Genomic DNA, 25,710 nt, shown 5'->3' with positions numbered 1-25,710 from the left:
TTCTGTAAGAAGAATGAGAGTCAATGTAAATGATTCCATTCTAAAAAGAGTACAAGGTGCCTGGTGTGTATGTACATTGATCCTTGAAGGTGGCAGAGGAGCCTGAATGCTTACATGCATATGGGACTTTTTTTGATTTCTATCTAGAAATTTTATGTATAAAACCAAAAATTGTGGTGAACTTTGTTTCTAAAACACTTGGCTTGGCCTCAACTGGTGTTCTCCAATTTTTGCGTCCCACAAAACCTTAAAGGTGTGGGGAAAGATCTAAAAGAATAGTTTGAGGAATCAGACTTGAGTTATGTGGGTAGATTGTTGAGAATGCTCACTTTGAAGAGATAATCGAGGGGAAAATTTTGGTAGCTTTCAAAATCCTGAAGGGGACAACTGTTGGTTGAGAAACTCCAAGTCCTTCTCCTGAAAGATTTAAATTTGAAACATGGGGGGAAAAAGAACAAGTAGCAGCATGGAAGAACATCTTCAGCAGTCAAAAGATACAGAATGCCTCCTTCACACTTAGTGCAGCGTGATTTGGGACTTTCAAAGCAGAATTGTACAATTGAGAGTTGTAGAACTTTTTGGGAAAGGGGTTGGGTGATCGGAACCTGGGAGATTCCTCTTGCAGAAGTCAATACAGATTTGTCTGGCTGCTCTCTGCTGTAACACTTTTGATTCTAGCACTTGTATTGAGTGTTCAAGTAGTTTTAAACTGAAATGGAGATGTCAAAAATACAGTATGTGATGGACTGAGGCTGATCTTATTCATAACTTTAAATTCTGGTAGTTGATCAAATAAAATTTTATCCCAGACTTCTTTGGTTCAAGTATTACAGAAGTATGTAGGCAATTAATAACGAGTACTGAAAGGGCATGCTCTTTACTATACCAAACAAAACTGAACCAAACTTCTTATACATGATACTGCATTCTCCATAGTCTTCAGTTTACTATTACTCAAGTTAACTAGTTCTGATAGATATTAAAACTTGTCTTTCTAATTAATAAAGCCTTTTGTGTCACTACTTGAATTTAATGTTGCATTTTAATTTTTTTTCCTTAATGATCCATTCTAAAAAATCTGAATTAAGTCTGTTCAGGATTCTGTTTAATTTAGATCTTTTGTGCTTAACAATTTAAGTATTTAGACTGGTGCCCATTCTTTTATTCCAGATTGAGGAAGAAGCTAATGGTGATACATTTGACATTCATGTGTCTGTTTCTGATCCAGAAAAAGTTGGTGAGTAAAAGGTTAACATAATGACAGTCTGACTACTTATCCCTTTATAAAGTAGTGTAGTAAACTATAACAATATTTGGACTCCTTTCATTAAGTTTTTTTTAAGACTTGACTGTTTTACACTTTTTTTTGTATTTTCTTTCAGCTGAGCCCACACTTTTTTTTGTATAGCTATTTAGTGCATTCCTGTCATTTGGTTAACATTCCCACTTTTTCCTTTGTATTTTTAATTTCCTTTCTAGGAAGGAACTTTGTAGAATTAATCACCATTTCCTGTTCCCAAATTTCCTTCATGGAGCTTTGCTGTGAACCTTTTTTTTTTATTTTGCTTCCTGTTCCTTGTCTTTACTTTTTTATTATCACTCCTTTAGAACCTGCATTAAATCAGTCATCTAGATATCCTTTTCTGTAGCAAGCTGTAATGTGTATTTCTGTCTAATAATGTCTTGTCTTGGTACTTAGGTGATGGAATGAATGCTTACATGGCTTACAGAGTATCCACTAAGGTAATGGATACAATGCAAAATGTTCTTGATGGATTGAACTTTGTCCTGGTTTTGCTAAAGTATGATTTTTAGATTAAAATATCTGAGCCAATTAGCTGAATAATACAACAAATCCACCGCATGCGCGCACACACCCGTAACGGTGCCAGGCGTGACATCATCTACACGTACCTGGGCTGTGGACCCTCTGTACACATAAATGACATGGACCCTAATATCTCTACCCTTCCCCACGTACCTAATTATACGGCTCCTTATAATGGAGGAATGCTTCTAAAGCAGACAATCATGTTCCAACCAGGCATAAGGAAACCCATTACACTACAGTATTGGACCGTGCAGTAAGACCCTCTTGTATACATAACATTATCTCTCACTGGAGGTCATGCTTTAAGATGTTCAAAATCAACTATAGTGGAGTGAAATAAACTGGACCAATTCTTGAATCTTAGTAAAAGGCTTTATATTTCCTACCTTTCTGGTGCTGTTTTCTCTATCAATAAAGATACTGATTTGCATGCTGTACACTATATTAAAAGTATGGAGGCAACACTATTTTAAACATAAATCCTCTTGTTTCAAACATTTGAAATAATGCAAACTTCAGCATTTTCCCAAGGTTACACTAAGACTTTAATCTTAGTTTGGACCAGAGTTTTTCCTTCCCTTCAGAGAGGCACTTCCAGCTGATGGTTAAATAGTCCATGCCAACTAGAGTAATTATGGATCTGTTTCTTTCATGCAGACTACTTTGTCCATGTTTAACAGCAAAGAGTTTACAGTGAAAAGGAGATTTAGTGACTTTCTGGGTCTGCACAGCAAATTAGCAGCAAAATATATGCATGTCGGTTATATAGTTCCTCCTGCACCAGAGAAAAGTCTTGTAGGTAAGGATGATTTTTAATTGTAGCAAAGTGCATTTAATGCCTGCACTGTTTGGTTGTGACATACTGTTCCATGCTCTGTCCTGACTTTTAAGATACAATGTAGGTATAAGGCTGGTACTGTTTCTTGACAATTGTACAACAAAGCTCAGTACAGGAACAGTCCCTTCAGATCACTAAGCATGTGCTGGCATATGATGCCTTTCCTAAACTAAAGAAACCCTTTTTTTTTAAACATGTGCACTATCTGTATCCCTCTTCTCAGAATCCTAGATCTGTCAAGATGCCTCTAAAAGTTGTTTTTGTTTTGTCTCCTGGCAGCATTCTCCAGACAATTACACCCTCTGAGTAAAAAAGCACTTGCCTCTTGCATATCCTTTTTTACTGTAACTGTTTAAGACTAAGTAATGTTTCTCCCTGGGGGTGAGGGAGAGGGGCAAGACTGACTATTCTTTCCTTGTCTCAATTTTATAAACTACTTCCAGGTCACCTTTTCCTCTTTAAGTGAAAACAGATGAAGTTTATCCAACCTCTCCTCATAGCTAATGCCTTCGATCCAGGCAAAATCATTTCTTCTGTACTTTCTCCAAAGCCTACACATCCTTCTATTCATGTGATTGGAACTGATGCATTATTCCAATTGTGACCTAACTATAGGTCTATACATCTGCAGCACGAATTCTCTGCAGAGTACAAAAAATTGGCAAGCATGCCATATGCTGCCTTGACCAACTTTATCAACTTAAATTGGTTTCAGTGAAATTGGACCTGTATGCCTCAATCCTTCAGTCTGTTGATGCTCCTAAGAGCTCTGCCCTGGACTATATATTAATCTTGCCAAATGCTTCAGCTCACTTCGTCTGGATTGAACTCTACCCACTAATTCTCTAGCCAAGTTTCCAGCCTACCTTTATCATGCTATATTGCTAGCAAACCTCTTCACTATCCACTGCTCTCCCAGTCTGTCATCTACAAATTTAGTAATCAGGCCACTTACATTCTCCTCCAGATCACTTAATAGCAGGGACCCCAGTCAGGAAAACCACCTTCCCCTACCTTCTGTGACCAAGACAGTTCTGTATCCAGCTCACCATGGGTCCCATGGGACCTCACCTTCTGTATCAGCCTGCATGAGGCATTTTGTCAAAGGCCTGTCAAGTGCAGATAGACTGCATCTGTGCACACGTCCCTCCCCAAACTAACTTCCTTTGGTTCCATGGCTAAATCTTCCTTGAGGACTGATCCGTTTAGTTACCCTCTTGCTCTTAATGTCAATTTTTTTTTTTAATTTTTGTCTCTATGAAATGAGTTGGTATTTTCCTTTTAATCTTGTTTGCCAAAGACATTTCATGGCTCCTTCTAACTAGAGTTCTATTGTGCTATTGTTGGATTCTTTTGAGGGCACTCTGTCTTCAGTTTCATAAACCTTACTTTTTTCGAATGTTTTTGAAACAACAAACTCTTTCTCTTGTCAAGGTTCCCTAATCTTGCTGTTCTTATCCTTCACTTTCACAGGAGTATTTTGGTCCTGCATACTTGGCCTTGTAAAAGAATCTCACATGCCAGATGTGGACTTTCCCTCCAACAACCACCCCAATCTGCATTTGACAGTTCCTGTCTAATATTGCGGTAGTTAGCCTTTCCCCAGTTTAGTACTTTCAGCTGAGGACTACTCTCTTCCTTATCAGTAAGTAATCACTGTTCCAAAAATGCTCCACTGCAACTTTGATCATCTGCAGGATCCCTTCCCCAATACCTGATCTAGAATGGACTATTTACATGTTGCTTCGAGGAACTGTCCTGGCCATGCATAATTCCTCCACCACCACCTTTCCAACACTGCAATTTTATCTTTTTGTTGCCTCCAAGAGTATTTCATCCCTTTTTCTAAAGTGATGGGAAATGAGAGTTTACAAATTTTGACGTGCAAAATTGAACAGTTCTAAATTTGACTGAACTGAATTTTGGCTGACTAAACTCTGGACTTGGATGAAGCACTAACAAAACTGACCTGACATGGATAATTTGTTTTTACCCTCTAAAGGTATGACCAAAGTCAAAGTTGGAAAAGAAGATCCATCATCAGCAGATTTTGTTGAAAAAAGGAGAGCATCCTTGGAGAGGTAACTTTCTTAACAGAATTTAAAAATCTTGAATATATGACCTAAAAAGGTATGACCTAATTATGGAGAAGATTTGATTTAACTTCTGATCTATGCTATCCTAAAACTTGGATGGATCCCTGAGTGTATTTTGATGGCAGCTACTGATCATTACACTTCTACTTTTGAGGCTCTCTGGGATCATGTGTTTGCTCACTTTAGGGATGCACTTTAAGTTGGCTTTCCATATGAATACTTAAAGGCATCAGATTAGCTTACAATTCTTTCTTCAGCTTGCTTTTCTTGTCTTTTTAAACTTATCCATTTATTTGCATAGTTAAATAGCCTGATTTGGGCTTTTATATACATGTTGTTTGGCTGAAGCACCCGCAGAAGAACTGACCAGAGTCCAGAGCTGTCTGGTCAATTTGAAAGCAGAGGCACCAACCAGATGCTTAAAAGGCTGAACTTGCATGAATGTTAATAAGGTTCCTTTGGATAGAGTAGCGTAGCAATTGCAATGGGGTGGTGCCATTGAGGGGAAAAGAACTTTTTTGAACTGCATTGCTGGACTGGGCCCCAGTAGTCAGCAAGTGTAACTGGTGAATTGGACTTGATCCTGCCACCACCACAACTCACGATGAAGTTTGGTATAAGGGTATAAAAGTCTTTGCATTGAAAGATTCAAGACTAGAGGTAAAAGACATTTTCTGCCTCCACTGCTAAAACAAGCATGCTAGTAGGAATATTCTGCACTGGCTGGGAAGCAAGCAGCAAGGAGTTGATTTACTAGTGCTGCTAGTATGGGTGAAAATAATCTCTCCAACACCTCCAATTGAGGGGGGTCTTTATATAATTCTGACTTCAGTTAGGTGAGCTCCCTTCAGCTGCGGCACTCTAGAGAAGTGTTGGCAAATGTGATCAACCATATCCAGCTACTGCCAGTTCAAACAGCATGAGTATTTTGATCCTATCTGTTGCTGGTGAAAGTGAGGACTGTAGATACTGGAGTAGAGGGTGTGGTGCTGGAAAAGCACAGCAGGTCAAGCAGCATTCGAGGAAGGGATGATTCCTGATTAAGGGCTTTTGCCTGAAATGTTTATTCTTTCGCTTCTCCGATGCTGCCTGGCCTGCTGTGCTTTTCCAGCGCCACGTTCTCGACTCTTTTATTGCTGGACAAGTCCTCTTGGGTGTCAGAAGTAAAGAAAGCCTTCATTAAACTTCTTATAAACTAATTCTTCTTATAAACAGGAGTCAAATAACTCCGATAATGCTGGTGCACTTAAGATGTCTACTCCAATTCCTCATTTTCCCACCGGGTTAAGGGAAGTGGAGAGGTACCTGTTTAGATATCTATATGCATGACCTTAAAAAGATTTTTTAAAACATTTATTGCTGCAGAAAGGGGAATGTGATTTAAATTTTGTACTCTACAAATTTTAAAATGCAGGCTATCTTGCTGTTACTAGAATATTGAATTATTTTGAGGCAGACAAAAGCAAGTCATGTAGTTTGGTCCAGTCAGCACAGGTGTTAGATTCATAGATGTACAGCATGGAAACAGACCCTTTTGGTCCAACTCATCCATGCTGACTAGATACCCTGACCCAATCTTGTCCCACCTGCCAACATTTGGCCCATATCCCTCCCAACGTTCCTATTCATGTACCCATCCAGATGCGTTTTAAATGTCACAATTGTACCAGCCTCCACTTCCTCTGGCAGCTCATTCCATACACATACCACCCTCTGAGTGAGAATGTTGCCCCTCAAGTCTCTTTTATATCTTCCCCTCTCATCCTAAACCTATGCCCTCTAGTTCTGGACTCTGACCCCAGCATAAAGACCTTGTCTATTTACTCTATCCATTCCCCTCATGATACTATTGACCTCTATAAGGTCACCCCTCCACCTCTGCTCCAGGGAAAACGGCCCCAGCCTATTTAACCTCTCTATAGCTCAAATCCTGCAACCCTGGCAACATCCTTGGAAGTCTTTTCTGAACCCTTTCAAGATTCATGATCTCCTTCTGGTAGGAGACCAGAATCTCTCACCATTCCAAAAGTGACATAACCAATGTCCTGTGCAGCTGCAACATGACCTCCCAACTCCTATACTCATACTCTGATCAATAAAGGAAAGCATACCAAACACTACCTTCACTATCCTATCTACTGCAACTCTACTTTCAAGGAGAAAGTATGAACCTGCACTCTGAGGTCTTTGTTCAGCAACTCTCCCTAGGACCTTTACCATTAAGTGTACAAGTCCTGCTAAGACTTGCTTTTCTGAAATGCAGCACCTCAATTTATCTAAAATAAACTCCATCAGCCACCCATTGGCCCATCTGATCAAGATCCTGTTGTAATTGGAGGTAACCTTCTTTGCTGTCAACTACACCTCTAATTTTGGTGCAATCTTCAAAATTGGTAACTATACCTCCTTATGCTCACATCCAAGTCATTTATAAATGATAAAGTAGTGGACCCAGCACCGATCCTTGTGGCACTCCACTGGTCAAGGCCTCTAGCCTTCTACTTTTTGAGTCAGTTCTATAGCCATGTGGCTAGTTCTCCCTGTATTCCATGAGTTCTAACTTTGCCAATCAGTCTCCCATGGGGAACCTTGTCAAATGCCCTATTGAAGTCCATACAAGATCATGTCTACCGCTTGCCTGTTGTCTGCCATGATTTTTCAAGTCTGTGGACTTGGGTTGAGAAGGGAAGTGTACTGGGGAATAGCCTGATTTAATGTTTTATACTGCGGACTTAGGCATTGAATTTTGAACGGAAGGAAGCAGTTGAGTAAATCGGTAGCTGTAGATATGTAGAAAGATAGATATGATTTTGAAAGTAGTTATAAATGATTTTGGGAAATACTACTTCCAAAGCTGGAAGTTTTTGTCCTTCATTGCATGTTTTCCTGATGTTGTCATTTAGTGTTACTGAAGATAGTAAATGTTATAACATTAAGTCATTTCTGTTTTTGGCAATCCTATGTTATGGGCCAGTGTTTACACACCAATTTTAGAACCAATTCTGAATGTAGTTTGTCTTGGTTTCAGTGAAAATATGCATCATACAATCTGTAACAGTGCATTTGCAACTTAGAAGTACACTCCACCCTGTCAATACAGTCTCATGGTAGTATTTGTTTTTTTTTTCTGCAAAGCAATCTATATAAGTAAATGGAATACAAACTGAATTTTCATCAGCAGTTGAGGTGCTACTTGAGATTTCAAGGATATACTACATTAAAAGGAATGCAGCCTTGAATTGAGGGAAATAAGTAAATGCTTTTCTATAAGCTACCATATGTGAATGCATTGCAAAGCAACCAAGTGTTACAAATAGGTTGTTTTTGTAGGTAGCAGTGTAAAGTGCCTATTAAACAGGAGGTCTTGGATCCAAGAGTGCATCAGATTATTTTTCAAAATGGGTGCAGACAATCAGGGCTATTAAGAATTTTTGGATATGGAAGCACTGAATGTGAAAGTGGGGAATGGAGTGGACCTGTTAAGTGCACCTTAAAGATATCAGCATTACATAGATTAATTGACTCCGGTTTATATGAATAATTAGTACCATAGTTTAATGAAGACTTCTGTTTATTTCTGACATTCAGTCTTAACTGGTTTGTGCTTTAGCCATTGACTGAACATTGCCTGGGCCAGCTGAGGAGCCTGCTCTATCATAAGTACAGTCACTATTTTGCAGCTGAAAGCAGTGGTCTGAAGCTGTAGGATTTGGTGACGAGCTGACCCTTCTCAGTTTCTTGTCTCCTCCAATGCCTCTTCAGACTGGAAACTTGGCTGTCAGCAATTTATTTCAAATGCCTGTCCATGTTCCCAACTTAATGTCTTAGTTGTAAGTGTTCTTTTAGCAAAGGTAAAGTCCACTGCACAAGGTTTTGGATTGTATGGTCAATATGTATTGGAATGTAATTGAGTCATTGCAGACATTGTGGCTTAGTTATATGCCAGTTGAAATTAGGACATTCCTAACTTTGTTAGGTAGTGCCTTGCCAAGAAATGCTGAGAATATAAGGCAGTGAAGATGGAAATTGTTCGGTCTCTTACCTTGCGTAATGTATGCTGTTCAGATCTATCTGTTAGAGAATGCAGTTCCTTCATAGGTTTGATATTCTCAGTCTACTGTTCCATATTACCTTACTAAACCTGGTTCAAACACCTGCTGTTTTTTGCTATGCATCCATTAATTTGAGATATTTCTGGAAGGTTAGTGGAGCAGCATTGAACAACTGTCTTTAATTTCAGAGGTCAAGCTAAGCTGCTTTACTTTTTTTAGTATGGTATGCAGCTTGTTTAATGAAGTGAAATGTGGGGACACTTCAGTTAGGAACAGGAGTAGGTCTTTCAGCCTGTTGTCATGATACAGGTGTTGAGATTGTGATCTTGTAGTAAAAAAGGCCAATCTTTGCTTTACTCCTCCTAAAGTGCTATCCTCTCCTTCTGTAGAGTTGACTTTGTTTTTTTTCCGTGCTTGATTTAGTTTGGGTGGCATCATCTGGAATTCTGTTAGTAGTGAATAGAAATACCAATAGTTGCTTATTTGGGGATTTGATGTAGCTGTTCCTGATTTTGGGCAGTCTCTCCAGTATCTGGAGGATGGTCTTGTGCCACTTGTAATATTTCACTCACTTATTGCACTCTGCAATGGAACTGTATGTTGATAGGCCTGTTGCTACCTTGATACTGTTATACATGTCCCTTTTTTAATTCTGTCAAAACATACTTTACTAAATATAACCCAGGTAGAATATTGATCAATGTAGCAGATGTTCCTGAATTCAGAACTTTAATCTCTTTTTAGTGATTAAATCACTTAATTGATTTCATCACTGACATAGCATCAGAACTGTTAGCTTTTCCATTTCTGGCCCCTTTTTTTTAATATTGTTGTACAGCATGGAAACAGACCCTTCAGCCCAACTCATCTGTGCTGACCAGATATCCTAAATTAATATAGTCCCATTGACCCATATTCCTGTAAACCCTTCCTGGTCATATATCCATTAGAGATGCCTTTTCAAATGTTGCAATTGTACTGGCCTCCACCACTTCCTCTGGCAGTTCATTCCATAAACCCACCACCCTCTGAAAATGTTGCCCCTTAGATTCCTTTTTTTTAAATCTTCCCTTCTCACCTTAAACTAGAAGGCATAGCTTTCGGACTCTTACCCTCGGCAAAAGACCATGGCTATTCACCTATCCATACCCCTCATGATTTTATAAACTTCTTCTAGGTAATGTCACCCCTCAGCCTCTGAAGCTCTAGGCAAATAGCCCCAACCTATTTAGCCTCTCCCTATAGCTCAAACCGTCCATCTCTGACAATATCCTTAAATCTTTTCTACACTCTAATTTCACAACATCTTTCCTATAGCAGGGAGACCAGAACTGAATGTGGTACTCCAAAAGTGGCCTAACCAATGTTCTGTACAGCTGCAACATAATCTCTCAACTCCTACACTCAATGCAGTGAGCGATTAAAGGCAAGTGTACCTTGACTAGCTGTCTCCCTGGGACTCTATTTTCAAAGAACTACTCCAAGATCTTCAGCAACACTCCCAGGACCTTACTATTAAGTGTGTAAGTCCTGCCCTGATTTGCCTTATCAAACTACACCAAGTTTATTAAAATTAATCTCCACCTGCCACTCCTTTACCCATTGGCCCAACTGGTCAGGATCCTGTTGTATTCATAAGTAACCTTCGTTTTCCACTACATCTCCAATTTTGGTGTCCTCTATAACTTTACTAACCATACCTCCTGTGCTAATATCCAAATAACGTATATAGATGACAAAGCAGTGGATTCTGCAGTATCCTTGTGGCATACCTCTGGTCCTAGGCCTCCAGTCTGAAAAACAGCCTTCCTTCCTTCCTCCTCCACTCTCTATCTTCTAGCTTTTTGAGCCAGCTTGGTATCCAGTTTGCTAGTTCTCCCTTGACTTAGCAAGACTAAGTCAATTATGCAAAACCTTGTCAAACATCTTACTGAAATCCATATAGGTCACATCCCTAAGCTCAAGGAACATCTATTCAATATCATTACTGTTCCTGCTATCCAAGACTGCTACTGTATGTTGGTAGTGGAGTGGGTGTTTGTTGATGTGCCAATCAAGCAGGCTGCTTTCCTGTGCATGGTTTCAAGCTTGTACTGGAGCTGCACTCCTCCTGCAAGCAGGGAGTTTTCTATTGCCTTACTTTCTGACTTGTCTTGATGTGGACAGACTTGAGAATTAGTGCACAGTTTACTAACTGCAGGATCTTCGTCTTCAAACTGTTCTTTGTAGCTGGAGCATTTATATAAGCTAGTTCAATTTCTGGTCAGTTGTAACCTCCCATGATGTTAATAGCAGGGAATTCAATGTTGCATGGTTAAATGCACTCCGTGATGGCCATTGTCCACATTTGAACTACACTAGCCTGGATAATACAGAGCTCTTATTACATTTGGACACTTTTTTTTTTTTTTCTGTCCATGGAGCCTAAAATAGTATTCAACATTTGAGATTATCAGCACCAATCCCCATTTCTGATTAATTGAAGCAGCCTAGGCCATTAACCTGAGGAACTCCTGCAGAGATGTCCTGGAGTGGAGATGAGTGCCTCCCTCTTTTTTTTTTTCCCCCCTGCCCCCCCCCCCCCCCCCCCCCCCCAACGACTTCCTATTTGGTACTTATGATTCCATCCAGTGGAGAGTCATCCCCCTAATTTCTGTTGACTTTAGTTTTGGTAGGGGTCTTTTGTAATTCATGAAATGGGCAACACCCTTTGTCAAGGACAGAGAGCCCCTCTAAGTTCAGCTTTTGTTTGTCCAGGTTCATACCAAAGCTGCACTAAATTTAGGAGCTGAGTGGCCCTGCCAAAAGCCAAACAGTCAGTGAGCATATTATTGCTAAGCAAGCATTAAGTTATTGATTACATCTTCCATCACTTTAATGATCACAAGTGAACTAAGTGGTAATTGACTGACTGACTGGGTTAGAATTGTCTTTTATTTGGACTGGGCAACTTTCCACGTCTGTGTAGTCACACTGGAACAGTTTGGCTGGGGGTAAGGGTATGTTTTGAAGCAAAAGTCTTCAGTGCTGTTGTTGGAAAATTGTTTGGACTCAACCTTTTGCAGGGCTTGTGCCTTCAGCCAACTTGACTCATTCCATGGTACTGAGAAATGGCTGAAGGTGGAGGTGGATGTTGTACACAAATGTCTGGCTATAAATTGTTACAAATGCCTACACTATTTTTTAATCTTTTGAATTGCTACTGAACTCCTCACTGTTTGTGAAGCTGCCACCTCTAGTGAATTGCTTAATCATCCAGAATTCGCAGACGTGCTTATTTCCTCCATCTCTCAACTCTCCCAGCTGAATGTTTTCTGATCCATATCACATTTAGCCTTTTTCAAGCTTCACAGCTGGCTTGCCTGCTATTTAAAATTTCAGTTCGGTGTACGTGGTCCTGATGTTCCAACTGTCAAGCTGTTGATTTTAAACCTGCTGCAATGAGTTTCATCCTTTTTCAGGGATGCCAAACACCAAGTGATGCTGGTGGATCAGATCCTTACTTGAGGTGCATTGTGGCTGATCCAAGGAATGTGCTGGTCTTTTCCACTGTCCTGTAGCACCTATCTTCTCTATCAACAAAAATAGTCAGTTGTACATGCATTTCTTGTAGGTGAAAGTGAGGACTGCAGATACTGGAGGTTAGTAGAGTGTGGTGCTGGAAAAGCACAGCAGGTCAGGCAGCATCTGAAGCAGGAAAATCTGTTCTGGCAAAAACCTGTCAACATTTCTTGTGTTTTGTTCAATATGGTAAAATGGGTGTCTTCCCTGAAGTTGCAAGTCTGAGTAGTCCTTAAGTATAGATGTTCTAGGAGAAAGTGAGGACTGCAGATGCTGGCGATCAGAGCTGAAAATATATTGCTGAAAAAGTGCAGCAGGTCGGGCAGCATCCAAGGAGCAGGAGAATCGACGTATCGGGGCATAAGCCCTTCAGGAATGAGGAAAGTGTGCCAAGCAGGCTAAGATAAAAGGTCGGGAGTAGGGACTTGGGGGAGGGGTGTTGGAAATGCGATAGGTGGAAGGAGGTTAAGGTGAGGGTGATGGGGTGGGGTGGGTGTGGAGAGGTCAGGAAGAAGATTGCAGGTTAGGAAGGTGGTGCTGAGTTCGAGGGTTGGGACTGAGACAAGGTGGGGGGAGGGAAAGTGAGGAAACTGGAGAAATCTGAGTTAATCCCTTGTGGTTGGAGGGTTCCTAGGCAGAAGATGAGGCGCTCTTCCTCCAGCTGAAGTGTTGCTATGGTCTGGCGATGGAGGAGGCCTTGGACCTGCATGTCCTTCGTGGAGTGAGAGGGGGAGTTGAAGTGTTGAGCCACGGGGTGATTGGGTTGGTTGGTCTGGGTGTCCCAGAGGTGTCCTCTAAAATGTTCCACAAGTAGGCGGCCTGTCTCCCCAATATAGAGGAGGCCACATCTGGTGCAGCGGATGCAATAAATGATGAGTGGAGGTGCAGGTGAATTTGTGGCGGATGTGGAAGGATCCCTTGGAGGGAAGTAAGGGGGCAGGGAGGTGTGGGTGCAAGTTTTGCATTTCTTGTGGTTGCAGGGGAAGGTGCCAGGTGTGGAGGTTGGGTTGGTGGGGGGTGTGGACCTGACGAGGGAGTGGTCTTTTCGGAACGCTGATAGGGGAGGGAAACATATCCCTGGTGGTGGGGTCCATTTGGAGGTGGCGGAAATGACGACGGATGATGTGATGTATATGGAGGTTGATGGGGTGGTAGGTGAGGACCAGTAGGGTTCTGGCCTGGTGGTTGGAGATGTGGAGCTCGGGCAGAGGAGCGGGAAGTGGAGAGCATCGTCGATCACGTCTGGGGGGAAATTGCGGTCTCTGAAGAAGGAGGCCATCTGGGTTTCCGGTATTGGAACTGGTCCTCCTGGGAGCAGATGCAGCAGAGACTAAGGAATTGGGAATATGGGATGGCATTTTTACAGGGGGCAGGGTGGGAGGAGGTGTAGTCTAGCTAGCTGTGGGAGTCGGACGGTTGGTTTATAGTAAATGTCTGTGTTGACTTGGTCCTCCGAGATAGAAATGGAGAGGTCTAGGAAAGGGAGGAAGGAGTCTGAGACGGTCCAGGTGAATTTGAGGTCTGGGTGGAAGGTGTTAGTAAAGTGGATGAAGTGTTAAACCTCCTCCTGGGAGCACGAGGCAGCGCCGATACAGTCATTGATGTAGCGGAGGAAAAGCTGGGGGTTGTGCCAGTGTAGCTGCGGAAGATGGACTGTTCCACACATCCTACGAAGAGGCAGGCATAGCTGGGGCCCATGCGGGTGCCCGTGGCTACTCCTTTTGGTTTGGAGGAAGTGGGACGATTGGAAAGAGAAGTTGTTCAGGGTGAGGACCAGTTCAGTCAGTTGAAGGAGGGTGTCAGTGGAAGGGTACTGGTTGGTACGGTGGGAAAGGAAGAAGCGGAGGGCTTTGAGTCCTTCGTGATGGGGGATGGAGGTATACAGGGACTGGATGTCGATGATAAGGTGTTGGGGACTGGGGAAGCGCAAATCATGGAGAAGGTGGAGGGCGTGGGTGGTGTCCCGAACATAGGTGGGGAGTTCTTGGACTAAGGGGGACAGGACCGAGTCGAGGTATGCAGAGATGAGTTCGGTGGGGCAGGAGCAGGCTGAGACAATGGGTCGGCTGGGGCAGTCAGGTTTGTGGATTTTGGGCAGGAGGTAGAAATGGGCGGTGCGGGCTTGTGGGACTGAGGTTGGAGGCGGTGGGTGGGAGATCCCCTGAGGTGATGAGGTTATGGATGGTCTGGGAGATGATGGTTTGGTGGTGGGAGGTGGGGTCATGGTCAAGGGGGGCAGTAGGGGGAGGTGTCTGTGAGCTGGCGTTTAGCCTCAGCGGTGTAAAGGTCGGTGCGCCAAATACTACTGCGCCTCCCTTGTCTGCTGGTTTGATAGTGAGGTTGGGGTTGGAACGGAGGGAGTGGAGGGCTGAATGTTCTGAGGGTGAGAGGTTGGAGTGGGTGAGAAGGGTGGAGAGGTTGAGGCGGTTAATGTCGTGGCAGCAGTTGGCTATGAAGAGATCGAGGGCAGGAAAAAGCCAGCACGGGGTGTCCAGGTGGATGGGGTGTGTTGGAGAAGGGGTCATCAGAGGGTGGGTGAGAATCCTGGTTGAATAAGTAGGTGCGGAGGTGAAGGCAGCGGAAGAATTGTTCGATGTCTTGCCGCGTGTTGAACTCGTTAATCCAAGAGCGTAGGGGAATGAAGGTGAGGCCTCTGCTGAGGACTGATCTTTCATCCTCCGGGGTAGTTCTGGAGGGATGGTGAAAACACGGCAGGGCTGGGAGCTAGGACCTCGTGTGGGGCTGGTATAGATGTTCCACAATATATGGACCATGATATGTTTAGATACTGCCATACTTTTAGGCTCCACTCGGACCATGGTTTTTTTCCTTTCGTTAGGGTTTACTCATAGCTTTCAAACATACTAGTATATCCACAAGGCAATGGAGCTATTTACTTCAGGCCCACATGTGTTCTCTGATCCCATGTCTGGGATCCAAATGACTTGATTCTCATAATTCAGTGTTTGAGTAGGGATGAACTTGATTTCTGTGCCTTACCAGCTGAGGATTTTATACTGAGGCTTATGTGCTTGAAGTGTTAAGCATTTCGTTCTTTGTTTTGAATTACTATTAGCCAGTGGTGCAAGGTGGAAGTGAGCAAACTAGTGCACAGCACGCAGCAAAGTAATTTTAATTGCCCAGATGTACATTATATTGTTGCAAGCTACTAATGATAATGATACTGGGGAGGGGGGGTGGAACTTGGAAAAATTGGCCACATCTTTAGATTGATACCAAAATGCAAATTTTCAGATTGGTAAATACTGGTTATTTGATGATCAGAGCTTTTGGATTTGGGGATATAATTTAAATGAAGTTCTTCTTTTCTCCCTATGGGATCATTAAACGTGGTTGATACTGTTTCTATCTCAATTGCTTGATAGAGCTTAAGTGTATATTTTATTATAAGATCAAAAAATGTGCACAAAGCCAAATATATCATCTGGTAATGTAAGACTTATCTGGTATTATCTTGTCATGACATGACTTGCTTTGTTTGATATTTTGTGCATCTTGATGCATAGAATAAAAATTGCATTTTGGAGGGCCCTGACATTTCTTTGCCCTTTTTTTTAAACCTGCTGACATACCAAAAGGTCAGTCATTTAATACTTGTCACTTCAGACAGAAGACTTTGTGTGGAAGACTGACTCTTGTGTGTTTCATGCAAGACTAGAATTGACACTTGAAATGTAGAACTGAAATCTTTAAATTATAGGTAACATTCAAACTAAATTTGCCTTTCTGGTCAATTATTGACTTTGATTAACAGGTTGTGAATACTTTCTGAAATACTTTGCTTTCTGGTCAGATGAGAAATTAACAATTATCTGTTTTAATATTCAGGTATCTACAGCGGACAATAAACCATCCTACCCTTTTGCAAGATCCTGATTTGCGGCAATTTTTAGAAAGTAGTGAGGTATGCTTTTCCAGAATGTTTAATATGAAAGCTAAGTAGGAGTTCTTGATAAAATGTAATCTTTTGGGGAGTTTTCCTCTATATGCAGTAGGTAAACGCAAACAGTAGTACTTTCTGCTGTCATAGAGCATGGTTCTTGGATGTGATGTCTAGTAGCTGTAGTTAGAGGACACTGAAAATTCAAGATTTCTTCACCTCTGGAAACTATTTTCTATGTTTATAGTTGAGCAGCCATTTGAACATAAGTGATTACTGGAGCACTGTTAAAATATGACAAATTCTGAATTGTTTTCAGAAGCTGAGAGCCTTTTGGAAAAGCCTATACAAAATAAAATCTACCAAATACAAATTGAATGTAGCTCAATATATAAGTTGGGGTATGGAGTGGTATGCAAAATGATCAAGAATGGACTTGCAAGCCAACTCCAGTGTGAACTGAGCAGTGAATTTAAAAGCCTTGGAATTGCCCAATTGTGCCAAGATGGGCTAAGTCTGACGCAGCACTTATTTTTCTGACCAGTTACTTTCCCCTTGTTTTTGGTTCTGAAGTTTATAATTTTGTTCTAATTTACATAGCCATGAATTCCATACCAGTGTTTCCTATATATTTGCTAGACTTTAAACAGAGTTCAGTTGATCTTGTAGTTTCAGTGGATTTTTCCACTATGATCTAATCGAGTTGTCAAATTTCACCTTTCCAGTGTTTTCATTGTGATAGCTGTAGTTGTAATTTCTTAAAGTTATAAAATTTTAAACAATATTGGTCTTGGTCATACTTGGATTGATACTCATGCAGGCAGAGCAATTCTGTGACCCTCTTGTGCTCTCCCTTCTGTGTTGTGATTTATCTTGTGCAGTTGATGTAGACTACTAAATGTGGTGATAGTCTTAATGTAGGAGTCCAATATATAAAGTAATAGGAATAGATTTTGTTCTCTCAGGTCAGTGTTGAAATTGAAATTTTTAAAATTCACCAGTGAGTGTTGCTGGCTGGTCCAGTATTCAGTCCCCATCCCTTTGTGGCCTTGGGAAGGCAGTAATGGTGAGCTCCTACTGACTCAGTAAGTAGACCCACAATGCCACTAGAGGGAATTCTAGGAATCTGACCCAGTGACAGCAAAGCAATTGTGATATATTTCCAACTCAGAATGGTGAGTGGTTTTAAGGGAATTTAAATTGTGTTCTCATATCTATCTGCTTCAGCATCAGGTACTCTGGTTTGATTCCACTCTTGTGTTACTGACTGTGGAGTTCTCTTTCCTTTCCTTCTTTCCTCCCTCCCCACTCCCGGATTTGCAGGCTAGGTGGATTAGCCATGGGAAGTGCAGGGTTACAGGGAAAATGTTGAGGGGTGGAATGGGTTTTTTTTTGGTTAGTCAGTGGAGTTGATGGGCTGAATGGCTTACTTCCACACTGTGTCGGGAATCTGATTTTGTTCTCCTACATGAGTGGTTCTAGGTTGGAAGTTGCTGTCTTAAATCTTTAGCACATTTCTGTAGTGTGTCCTGTAGATAGACACTTGGTATGTCAGTAGAATGGTTGTGGAATTTGTAACAGCAATCAAGTGGGCTCCTTGTTCTGAATAATGTTTGTGCTGCTGAAGCAGTGTTCTGCCCAAAAAGTGGGCAATATTTTGTCACACTACTGGTTTTTATACTTTTTATTTTAAAGATAGGCTTTGGGAAGTTAGGGAGTGAGTTACACAAGTCCTCTATACAGTTTCTGGTCAAATGGTAATCCTCAGGATGTTAGTGGGGTATTCGGTGTCTATTCGGGTTAAAATAATAGCATATACATAATGAAAGTAAACCTTATTTAGAAATTGAAGTGCTGGAAACTGAAATTAAAACATTGAAAATGCTCAAGTTAGGTAGTTTCTTGCACAGATACTATCAACATTTTGAGTTGACTTGTATCAAATCTAAGTGACTCCACATTCTTTAAATCCTCCAGTTTAAGTGGGAATCAGGTTGTTTTTGTTTGCTATCAGTGACTACTTGCTAAACATTCAAACATGATATTGGGAAACTTAACTATCCAACATTTTGATCATACAATACTTTTGCAGCTTTTGGCTGAAGTTAAACCTTATTTTTAGAGAATAAATCTTTTGTCAAAACCAGGTTGATTTTAAATATTATGAAGTTGTGGATTGGATCTATTTTTGGATTGCTGGTTCAGATCTTTGAGACAACTGGTAATTTGACTTCTAAAAAGTGAAGACCGTACATAGAAACAATCTGGATAAGTGACCAGGTTGAGACATTAAGCAGCAAATGACTACAAGTTCTGAGGGAGAAGTTTTTTGGATTTTGGAGCAATGGGTAGGAGTAGACAAGTGTTTAGAGGTGAACTATATGATCAAATAAGTGAGATTAAGCAATCCATTGTTCCATCGTTAGCAATACTCGATTGCTGGGCATGGAATTCCATTATTCAAATGACCTGAGGAGGAATTACAATTTCAAATCCCCTCGTATTACTACATTGATTTTTATATTTAAAATTCTTAGTTAAATTAGGTCATTAAGTCACTAACTTATTTCTCAATCTTTGAATCTGGTTAAAGAAATGTATTGACCACTCAACTGTTTCAGCTTTCATTTATAGTAAACTTGAGACTTAAGTGCCTAAGGCTGAATTGTCAGATTGGGCAAACTCTGCCAGTGAAAACATTTTGGCCCTGTAATATATCATAGATATGTATATGATCACCCTATGCAAAAGTCTTGAATTTGATATTGACATCAAAATATAACTTGTGATCTAAGTTTGTATACATTGACAGTACTTTTCTGTAGTATTCAAAATATTTTGCTTATGTAAGATTTAAATGATTAATGTTTTGATAAGCATACCAACTATTGTCTTTAGTTCATATTTGCAGATTAAGATACCCAAGAAATTGGTCAATAAAGTTTGTATAACTGAGTAAGCTGCAGAGAGTTGAAGTATATTGAAATGTATAAGAGCAGAAACTGCTGTGGCCCTTTCCTTGCACTTTAACTAGACAGAAGCAAGGCACTTAACAGGATTGCTCACCCTTATTTGTCATTCAATTCTAGCTGCCTCGTGCGGTTAACACCCAGGCCCTAAGTGGAGCAGGCATATTGAGGATGGTGAATAAGGCCGCCGATGCTGTCAACAAAATGACAATCAAGATGAATGAATCGGATGCAGTAAGAGCTGATTTTTGAACCTGATTAATGAGTTGAATTAATGAGATTCTTCAGTTTCTTTCTGAGGGTGAAAAGACTATAAGATAAGCTATTTGCTTATTTTCTTTGAATTCAGTTAAATTGGTGAAGGCTGTGACCACAGTTAATTTTCTTTTTATTGAAAAGAAGGAATGTAGTTTACTATTGGTAATGTAATTTTGTAATGATTTGTTCTTAGTAAATTAACTCCATTCCTCGTTTGGCAGTGGTTTGAGGAAAAGCAGCAGCAGTTTGAAAACCTGGACCAGCAGTTAAGGAAACTACACACCAGTGTTGATCTCCTAGTCTGCCACAGGAAAGGTTTGTAAACTGAAGCTCACGACAATTGCTGGATGTAGTAGACTCATCATTATGTATACCTAGCTTCTGTTTTGCACTCAGCTTCTAGATTTTTTTTTTCTTCCCAGTAATTGAGGAACTTTGAAGTCAGGCTAAAATCTTATTTAAAATCTTCAATCCTGATTTTGCTTTTGTGACCATTTTAGCTTGATTCCATCTTTAATTGAGTAATCTGATGCTTTGGTATGTTATGGTGAGGAAATGGGTTCCTATGAAGAGTGCAAATTTTGCTAGTGATTTGCAAGGTTCATACTATTAATTCATGCAGTCCTTCCAGAAAATATTCATCTTTTTCCAATTTTAAAGTACTGAGCCTGTATTTATCCCACAACGTTTTTTAAAACCATCCTGTTTTCAGCTAAACCTGAAAGTAATTACTTTCAGTCATATTACAACACACGCTCATCCTTGAGGCTTTCTGGTTCTTTTGGAGGGATGAGGAGGCACAAAACAGTCCAGTTAGAGCAATTCCAAGCTCCTTTCCTACCTCCTATGCAATTTTTTTTTTATCCTTTTATCATCTTTTAAACAGAAACCACCTAACAACAGGCTTCTCTATTGACCATTCAGCTGTTCTAAAGCATTTTATTGTTTACTCTATCTAAACCCTGATTTTAAATGTGTTTTAACTCTTCTACATCCTGCCTATCAGGAAAGCAACCACTTGCTCAGTTGCGTGGACACAACCACAAGTCCCCAACTCTGGGTCCACTGTTTTAAATCTCTCGTACTTTATGGAAAGCCTTTCTCCTTGAAAGGTGATGCCTAGCATTAGATTAACTTTTTGAAGTACCACTGGTCTGGCAACATCCATGAAGAGAAGGCAGAGTTCACATTTCAAATCCAGTGACTTTTTTCAATCAGAACATCAGGGTTCAGATGAAGAGTCACCAGATGTGAAATGTGAACTCTACTTCCTTTCTACACATACTACCAAAAGTCTCTTTTTAAATCATCTCCAATATTGGTAGTTTTTAAAAACTGCGGGAGAATCGACGTTTCGGGCATGAGCCCTTCAGGATTTCTGAAGAAGAGCTCCTGCCCGAAACGTCAATTCCCCTGCTCCTTGGATGCTGCCTGACCTGCTGCGCTTTTCCAGCAACACCTTTTTCAGCTGATCTCCAGCATCTGCAGTCCTTACTTTCTCCTAGTTTCTAAAAACTGCCAACATTAGACAGTATTTCTATGAGGCTAAACTAATTTTAGAGGCTTCACAAACTGTTCCCCACTGTCTACCTTTTATTATCAATGCTTATTAACTGCTTTGATTCTTTAACCTGTTCTACCTCAGGATTTATACACACCTCAAACCCCTCCAGATCTTTTTCTTGTACCTATTTAGCTGTTTTTTCCTGAGCAAAGTTTTTGGATCACATTTGTCATACCTGACTGCTAATTCCAACAACTTGCATGTCTATTACTATATTCTCTAATTTCCAAGCTATCATCTCCAAATTTTAAGTCATCCACTGTAGCACCAGGCCCAAGTCATACATCAAATGAGCGACCTGGGGTAAACCACTCGTCCTCCCTGTTGGGAAAAGCTGCTACAAGTTTGTCACAACTATCACAGGAATAGTGTAGATGCTTCCTAAGTGATGTCTTGGTAAGCATTGGAGGGAAATAAGGTGCACTGGTTTGGTAGGGGGTGGTTGTGGGTGGCTTAAAGGCATGAACGCTGTACATAGAAACAAAGTGTTGTGGCTATGGAATTTTGAAATGTCAACAGGTCTGGCAGTATTTGTGGAGAGAGGTCATGTTTCCAGTCCACTTCAAAACATTAATGTTGACTATTGTCTCCCACAAATGCTACTGTACCTGAGCTCCTCAAGCACTTTGAATTCCAAAATGTTCTATGCTGTATATTCCTTAACTGTTTTCTAGCCCTGGGTCTTGTGCCCATGCTTGTTACTGACTTTAATTCCCATCTGATTCATATTTCCTCAGGCATGCTGTACTTTGCCAAATTCCTTTTTGCAAGTTTTTCTGTACATTGCACTTCAGTTATCTCTCCTTTCTTGTCAAAATACTAATAATCAAATGCAATTTGTTCTCCAATCTTTGCTCGCTTAGCTTTTGTCAGTTAACTGTTAAACTTTTTTTTTCTGCTGAGTTATTGCTTCTAAAACCTTTCCACCAGACATTGAACTGCCTGGTTTTATTCCTTTTTGAGGACCTCATTGTAACACTTACAATATTCTAGTCCTCTTGTACCACTTCTGTATCGAAGGAAGATTGTTGCCAGTGCCTTGACAATTCCTAATTCTCTCAGGGAGAATATCTCATCTCATTCTGCTTGGGTAAGTTGTCCACTGTCCTACCAGCTTTTCTGCAACCTCCTTTTTTCCTCTTGCAACCTGTTTTATTATAACGGTGTAATAGTCTCCCTGTTTGAACAAATGAGTTCAAAGTGCTAATTTTGTGTTTAAACTCTCACTTGGCTCAAGTGATGGCTCCATTTTAGTCTGGCCTTTTTTTTTTGTTTGAAGTGGTATCTATAGGAGATTTTGAATTCAGTTTGTTTAAATTTGTTCTTTGGGTATCACTGGCTAGTCATTGTTCACTAATTGCCTTTGAACTGTGTGGCTTGCAAGGCAATTTTGAGGGTGGTTTAAATGTCAACCTCACTGCTGTAAATCTGGAATCATCGGCCAGACCTTTTTTAAGGATGGCAGATTTCCTTAACTAAAATGACATTAGTGAACCAGAGTTGTACTTGGCAAGTCAGCCACTTAACTCCACAATATATGGGGGCTGTTTCAGCAATTTTTCCATATTTAAGCTGGTAATTAAATTACTTTCAAGTGTTTAACACTAACTTTTTTTTTGTTTAGAGCTCTCTGCCAATACAGCTGCATTTGCCAAGAGTGCAGCCATGCTGGGTAACTCTGAGGACCACACTGCTCTATCAAGAGCACTATCCCAGCTAGCAGAAGTTGAAGAGAAGATAGACCAGCTTCACCAAGAACAAGCTTGTGCTGACTTTTACCTATTTGCAGAGCTTCTAAGTGATTATGTTCGACTCATCTCTTCTGTAAAGGTAAACTGTCCGATCTGGTTAAGTACTAACAAGGTATTTTGGTCAGATCTGCAAGATATTGTAAACCCATTCAAAGTTCTTTTCTGAGAACACTAATGTTAAAATGCATTGGATAATATTGTTTTAACCAAGGGACAAGCTAATCTAATTAGATGACTTGTATCTATCATACTGAAATGTGGGGATAAATCCCTCTTGAGGAAAGGTGTAAATGCTTTAGGATGGATACTTTGAATTTTAGTTACACTGAAACTATTACATTTTGTTGCCATGATTTCACCGTCTCGTCTTTTTTTATTATTGTTGCTCTAAACACTCACTCAATATTTCCTCGCACTCCTCATGCATTTGAGAAATATAGGCTTGGAGTGGAAGAAATTTAATTGATATTGTTTCACTACTTACATGTTTTGACATGCTGGAATTGTGAAAAACTACCCTTGTGCTGTTCAAATGTTGGAGTAGACGAGCCAAGGAAAATGTCACTTTGCAACCAGTGCATATTATGTGACACGACTCTGATCCTTTTTTTTTAATATATAAGCCTAAACAGTGTACAGATTTTCTGAAACCTGAGGCAAGTCATATGCTGCGACAAAATCCTTAATTTGAGCAAAGTAAGCTTAAAGAAAATTAATTGCAGGAAACAAAGCTACTATTAATTAGATTACACTGCTTCAGCCCTGTAAATGTAGATGTCTATGCTTAATGCATATTAATTGCGTGCAGTGGTGTAACTTTTGTAGATACCACAATTCTAAAACTTGCTGACCTGTTAGCTTATTAAGCTATATAACTGGAGTTTAAAGGCCTGTAGGTTAGCAAAAATGAACTTGGTTGTCTAAGGTAACATGAGCATTAGAAATTGGAGCAGATGCTTGCTGTGTCACTGAACAAGATCATGGCAAATCTGTTTTGCTGATTCTACATTCACATCTATCCCATTAGCCTTAACTCCCTTGCTGAGCAAGAACTTAACATGTCTCCATCTTTACAATCATTCAAAACTGCATTCTTGAAAAAATAACTTCTCATCTGCTGTTTAAAAACATTCCCACCTTTTGGTCATGCACTGACCCACAAACCTTTTTTTGCACTTCCCTTGTCAAATACATGCAGAATTTTGTGTATGTAACCCCTCACCTTCTCCTACATTCCAGTGAAAAAACACTCAGCCTATCCAATCCTTTATCCCAAGACCTAAACCAGCTCTGAAATGCCTCCAATGCATTTGCATGCTGCTTTCAGTAGACCAAAACTGCTCAGATTTTGTCTCCATGCTCTATTTTTTTTTAAAAAGAGAACCAAGCATTATGTTCAATTCACTTTTCTAATAGAATCCTTGATCCGACTATATATAGTTATAATCTCTTCCATGATCAATTTTTGAAGTGCTTTTATAACCACTGTTAAGCTAACTGGCCTGTAGTTTACAGGTTTCTCTGCCTCTTTGAACAGAGAGATGGACTGTTAAGTGGAAACTTGCCTGAATCTAGAGAATTTTTGATAACTAACGACCATTCCCATATAAGTAGCTCACCACCAGATTCCACAAAGCTTGCTCACCATCCACGAGGCACACATTAGGTATGTGATAGAATACTCCCTACTCTGGATGCAACTCCAGTCACAAGCTGGTTTACAACATCTAGGACAAAGCCTGCTTGACTGACAGCATATCCACAAACAGCCACTCCTAAACCACCTCCGCAGCAGTGTGACACTATGCACTGCAGAAATTCAAAGATCCTTGGAGAGCTCCTTCGAAATCTTTTGGCCACGAAGCACATATATGGGAACATCACCTGCAAGTTTCCCTCCAAGCCACTCTCCATCTTGACTTGGAAATATATTGTTCCTTCACTCGCTAGGAAGTTGTGGGTCAACATAAATCATGTAGATGGTAGCAGTTCAAGAAGGCACCTCCATTGCCACCACCTCCAAGGGCAAGTAGGGGCATACAGTAAATGGTGACAACCCAGCCACACTTGTATCCCAAGAGTGAATTCAAAAAAACCTAATGAGCAAAGACAACTTGTGTTTTGGGAGGGGGGAAGTAGTCTTGCTATCTTTCTGGCTAGCTTTCTCATATTGTTTTGATTAAATGTTTAGTCATTGTCTGCCATTTCCTCATCCTTGTCACTTATCTGACCTGATGTTAATCGTTGCATATTGAAATCTTATTTCTTCAAGCTTCATGCTATACCTACCTCCTTTAATCATTGATAGCCTTCCTTTAAAATTATAGTAGGAATCTTCTTGGTGACTATACTGAGCGACACCGTTAAGTGTCTCTCACCTGTCTGTATTGATCTTCCGGTCTGCTAGTATGCTGCTTCACTTCCGCTAGCTCAGCTTTCATGTCCACAAAGTTGCTCTTACGTTTTAAAATATTTGTGAATTCAATCTTATCCTTCCCAATTGGATGTACAATTCAATAATTGTGGCCATGATTAAAGTGCCTTCACTGAGGTAATCATTTTATTTGCATTTAATTTGTGACTTTTGGAATTACAAACTTCCTAATTCTAGATTGATACCATCCTGTACTCCCTTGTTTTCTACTACTGTACTCCTTTTCTATACATTAGTTAACTTGTATTTGTCACTACACTTTTTTTGGGACTTTTGTTCAAGTGCCATAGAGTTGTACACGTAAGACATTAGTTTGTGGACATGTATCTAAACAAACGTTGTTTAAATGTTTTTCACAAATCTACGTTGACTTTGTTATTCCATTATTTTCTTGGTTATACACAGTGGGAATGACATTGGACTGTCTCATTCATGAATTTTTGGTATTGTTACTT

General features: G+C 40.4%; 1 protein-coding gene across 1 annotated transcript in view; it reads left to right on the top strand.

Annotated features, from left to right (window-relative positions):
• The window catches only part of snx2 (sorting nexin 2), a 55,737-nt gene that overhangs the window by 12,864 nt on the left and 17,163 nt on the right, over nt 1-25,710 (top strand). Inside the window, exons 4-11 of the mRNA XM_043711701.2 lie at nt 1,171-1,237; nt 1,700-1,743; nt 2,489-2,630; nt 4,672-4,750; nt 16,228-16,303; nt 19,369-19,482; nt 19,728-19,821; nt 22,695-22,900. Of these exons, the coding sequence (XP_043567636.1) occupies nt 1,171-1,237; nt 1,700-1,743; nt 2,489-2,630; nt 4,672-4,750; nt 16,228-16,303; nt 19,369-19,482; nt 19,728-19,821; nt 22,695-22,900 (822 nt within the window). The remainder of the gene's footprint in view (nt 1-1,170; nt 1,238-1,699; nt 1,744-2,488; nt 2,631-4,671; nt 4,751-16,227; nt 16,304-19,368; nt 19,483-19,727; nt 19,822-22,694; nt 22,901-25,710) is intronic.

This window comes from Chiloscyllium plagiosum, unplaced genomic scaffold, assembly GCF_037043375.1.
Source record: "Chiloscyllium plagiosum isolate Xiang-an unplaced genomic scaffold, Cpla_swu_hap1 HiC_scaffold_2, whole genome shotgun sequence".
In the NCBI taxonomy this organism is placed as follows: Eukaryota; Metazoa; Chordata; class Chondrichthyes; order Orectolobiformes; family Hemiscylliidae; genus Chiloscyllium; species Chiloscyllium plagiosum.
Note: the sequence above shows the minus strand (reverse complement) of the source record. Positions and strands in the feature narration are given on the sequence as shown.